This window comes from Morone saxatilis, unplaced genomic scaffold (genome assembly GCF_004916995.1).
Source record: "Morone saxatilis isolate NCDOM2014 unplaced genomic scaffold, NCSU_SB_2.0 Contig1, whole genome shotgun sequence".
Lineage (NCBI taxonomy): Eukaryota > Metazoa > Chordata > Actinopteri > Moronidae > Morone > Morone saxatilis.
In genome coordinates this window covers 2593065-2596700 of record NW_023339651.1, presented here as the reverse complement: position 1 = coordinate 2596700, position 3636 = coordinate 2593065, and the positions used below count along the sequence as shown (strand labels likewise).

General features: G+C 40.4%; 1 protein-coding gene across 1 annotated transcript in view; it reads right to left on the bottom strand.

The window, feature by feature from the left end:
- The window catches only part of LOC118333151 (inhibitor of nuclear factor kappa-B kinase subunit alpha-like), a 17702-nt gene that overhangs the window by 2671 nt on the left and 11395 nt on the right, over positions 1 to 3636 (bottom strand). The window contains exons 14-19 of the mRNA XM_035668678.1: positions 2700 to 2851; positions 2519 to 2580; positions 2322 to 2431; positions 1203 to 1252; positions 961 to 1066; positions 591 to 738 (exon numbers count right to left, since the gene is read on the bottom strand). Coding sequence (XP_035524571.1) covers positions 591 to 738; positions 961 to 1066; positions 1203 to 1252; positions 2322 to 2431; positions 2519 to 2580; positions 2700 to 2851 — 628 coding nt within the window. The remainder of the gene's footprint in view (positions 1 to 590; positions 739 to 960; positions 1067 to 1202; positions 1253 to 2321; positions 2432 to 2518; positions 2581 to 2699; positions 2852 to 3636) is intronic.

Below are 3636 nucleotides of genomic sequence, written 5' to 3'. Positions count from 1 at the left end.
GAGAGAGAGAGAGAGAGATCTGACTGTCACATGCAGCGATAATAAACATATTGGGTTGCTCCTACAAAAGGAATGCAGGCTGCACATCCTCCTGCTGTCTATGTTTTTGGTAATAGTAAAGTCTGAGGAGGTAACAGTGGACAGAAAGGACCACAGGACGGACTTATTACAAAAATGCCAAATATTACCCACGTTCTAGCCTCAATTGTGAGGATTTTAAGGTTTCTGTTCTGGGTTTTAAACTGTAGGTCGGTGAAAAAGACGTCACCTCAGGCTTTTGTGACATTTGGCAACGATTAATGAGTTCATCGAGAACATAATCTAGAGAAGCTGATAATGAAAATAATCATTAGTTTCAACTCTACAGTGCAACATGGTTTTATTAAATTACAGCAGATTACTCTGAATATAAAACCAAAGCTGATAAGTCTCAGTGATATCTTATGTACCAAAAATGTGTGATTCCTGAGCGTTGCCACACATCATACTTTGTACTAGAAAAAACTGAACTACATTTAAAAAAATGTAGATTCATATTTAGTGTCCCAGAGGAGGATTTGTTTTCACAGCCAGCACAAATAAACACTTACACATGCGATCTTCAGTAAATGCCAGAACTCTCTCTGTCTCTTTATCTGCATCTGCATCACTGTGTTGTCTGCGTCCTTAATACTCTCCAGAGTTTTCTCAATTCGTGGAAACAAGTCAATGATCTTCTGTTTGCTGATCAGGATCTTACTGTTGGTAGGAGCAGACAGAGCAGATGTTAAAGCTTTTATATAGGAGATCTGAAACATGAATATAGCAGCAAGCAGCGTTGGTGATTGTTATAGACCAACAAAGACGTGTTTTTAACATACAGTATTATTGTATTGGCTCTTTGATTATTTGGAGAAAGTAAAAAGGTCTGATATTCCCAGTAGAATAAATCAGTGTCTGTGAGGGGTGTTGGACTCTTACCTGAGGTGGGTGTACAGATCCTTGAGGACCTTGTCTTGGTTCTGGACAGTCTGAATGATGGCCTTCACCATCTCGGAGCTGTCACTGCTCACATCTACGTCAGGAGCTGAGAGATGAGCATCAGATAAACTACTGAACACACATTTCACTTTAAACTAAAGAATCCACTGGATTTCTGAGGTAAGTAATTACACTGTGAGAACAGAACAGTCTGATTGACAGTAATTTAAAATGTTTCTTACTTTTGCATTTCATCTTCAGCTGCTTGTAGAGCTCGATCGCTTTTTCCTCTCTGCAATATGAATTAATCACATTTAAACATTTACCAGCCTGAATTCTAAATCAGCACATACAATAAAACATTTAGAGTGAAAAGCTGTTTATTTTGTGGTTTTTCAAACAGCAGATTATTGTCTGAAGCAGCATATTTACAATATTGTTGACCCTGTCTTTGTCTGTTTGCCCCACGAGTCTCTGGCCACGCAGCAGCACAGAGGACGGTTTGTCTGCTTTTTAACAACAAATCCAATCCAGTGGCAGGTGGTAAGCGGACGGCTGATCATCACAATGAAGTAGACACCCGCACTGTGCTGCTGATTGTTGACTCACTGTGTCGTCCCAGTCATCTGGAATCGGCCAATTCTTTCTTAAATTAGGGCTAAAATGCAGTTTTGAGGTCACAATGACCTTTGACCTTCGAGTGAAAAGTGTTACAGATTCAGAGCCACAATCTCCTCTTCTCTTTCTGAGTTACAGTGTGAATATTTGGCCAATTATTATTAATTATTGTATCTCATTAAACTTCTGTCTGAAAGTGTCACCAATTCCTTTATTCATTCATTCATTCCAGCCAATTGTGACATATAGTAATCAATTCATAAGTTATGGCCAAAAACATGTTTTGTGATATCCTTGACTTTGAACCACCAAATGCAAGTTGGTTCATCCTCTAGTCCAAGTGGACGTTTGTGCCAAATTAAAAGAAATTCCCTCAAAGTGTTCCTGAGCTATCGCGTTGGGAAGAATGGGAGACAAAAACATAATCCCTCTGGCCATAAAGGCATAAAGAAGTATGAGAAAGCACAACGACTGCATCTCTCATAAACCTACATGTGGTTTCTCTGGAAATGTCTGCACATCAGATTGAATACTGTCCTGTCAGTTTCCACAAAGTTCTTGCACTATAAACTCTTTTAACAGATAAGCAGGATCCAAAACTGTTCACTAGTGGTCTGAAGCTGGATTTCACATCATCATATCATCACATATATCTTTTTAAAATCAACAAAACATGGCAGATAGACTATTGTTTATAAGTATGTAGATGACGTATTGTCAGGTCAGACCGCATTGACACTTACAGCTGCTCCATTTTGTCTCCTTGGCGTCGAGCGTACGGGCTCCTCTGAAGTTCTACTATCTCAGAGTGCAGAGCCATGATCTCATCGTCCAAGTGGCTCACCTCTGCCACCTGCAGGACAAACCAGGAAAATGCCACTGTGAGGATTTGAACTGAGAAACATTACAGGCCATTTAAAACGTTCAAAACCTGCATCACCTGTGCAAACGCAGCAGCTCTTTCCTCGTTCTCCTGCCACGCTTTCAGCATCTTTTCAGAGGCTTTGGACGAACACAAACAGCTCATCAAACCAAACAACATCTTGCTCAGTGCTATAAAAACACTCCCGTATGTAAATGTTCCCCATTATCAATGCAAACAGCTGCCAGTAAACACTCACATATGCCGTAGTGCATCTGATCGCTGTATTTTTCCAGGTCGTACTGGATGCTGCTCTTGAAGAAGTCCAGCTTGGCCTTCAGCTGCTGAGAGAAGCCAAACATGCTGTTCTTACACCTGGTCAGGTTGGTGTTGTAGCGCAGGAGACTCAACCTGGAGGGACACAATTAAGAGTTAGAAAGGTTTGGAAGGAAGGAAAAGCCCCAGTGCAGTATCTGCAGGTGTGAGGCTACGTTGGGAAGCAGCTGGTGACTCTGTGTGTATCAGACTCATGGCTAACAGGTTAACAGTGGGAGTTAGCAGGGACAAGAACCACAGTGTGAGGGGAAAAGACCATTTAAAGTAGTCCACAGAGGAAACCTTAAAGGATTCAATTTGCTGATAAAGCACCTCGGATGGATTTTAAAACCTCAAAGAAAGCAATTTAATAACCATTTCACAATCCCGCTGGATAACGTATGATGGAAAACCAGTAGAGACCGTACGGCTTAAAAAGTATATTATATAACCTTTCTTCAGTACTTCCCAGCAGTATAGAAGCATTTTTCCTAATGATATTATATATTATATTAACACAACAGTGACCCGGATAAGCAGCAGAAAATGGATAGATGGATTAACTAACTGAAAGTGATTGATTCTATTAGGTTTTTTTGCTGAAATAAATACTTCGTTATGAGCTGTAGCTGCAGTAATGACAGTGTTTTCTGATCCTGCAGCACAATCCCACTTTTAGTTTATAGGTGCAGCAATATCTCATAACCAACATTACTGCCTACTGCAGCCAACTGATTTTCTGCACAGAAAACGTCAACACTGAAATTAATTTGTGGCCAAGATATCTCCTGTGGTCTTTTTCTGATTTGGCTGCCAATTCAACACATCGGCCCTCTTCGGTGTTACCAAACTTTGACGGAACAGAAGCAGAATATTAATAT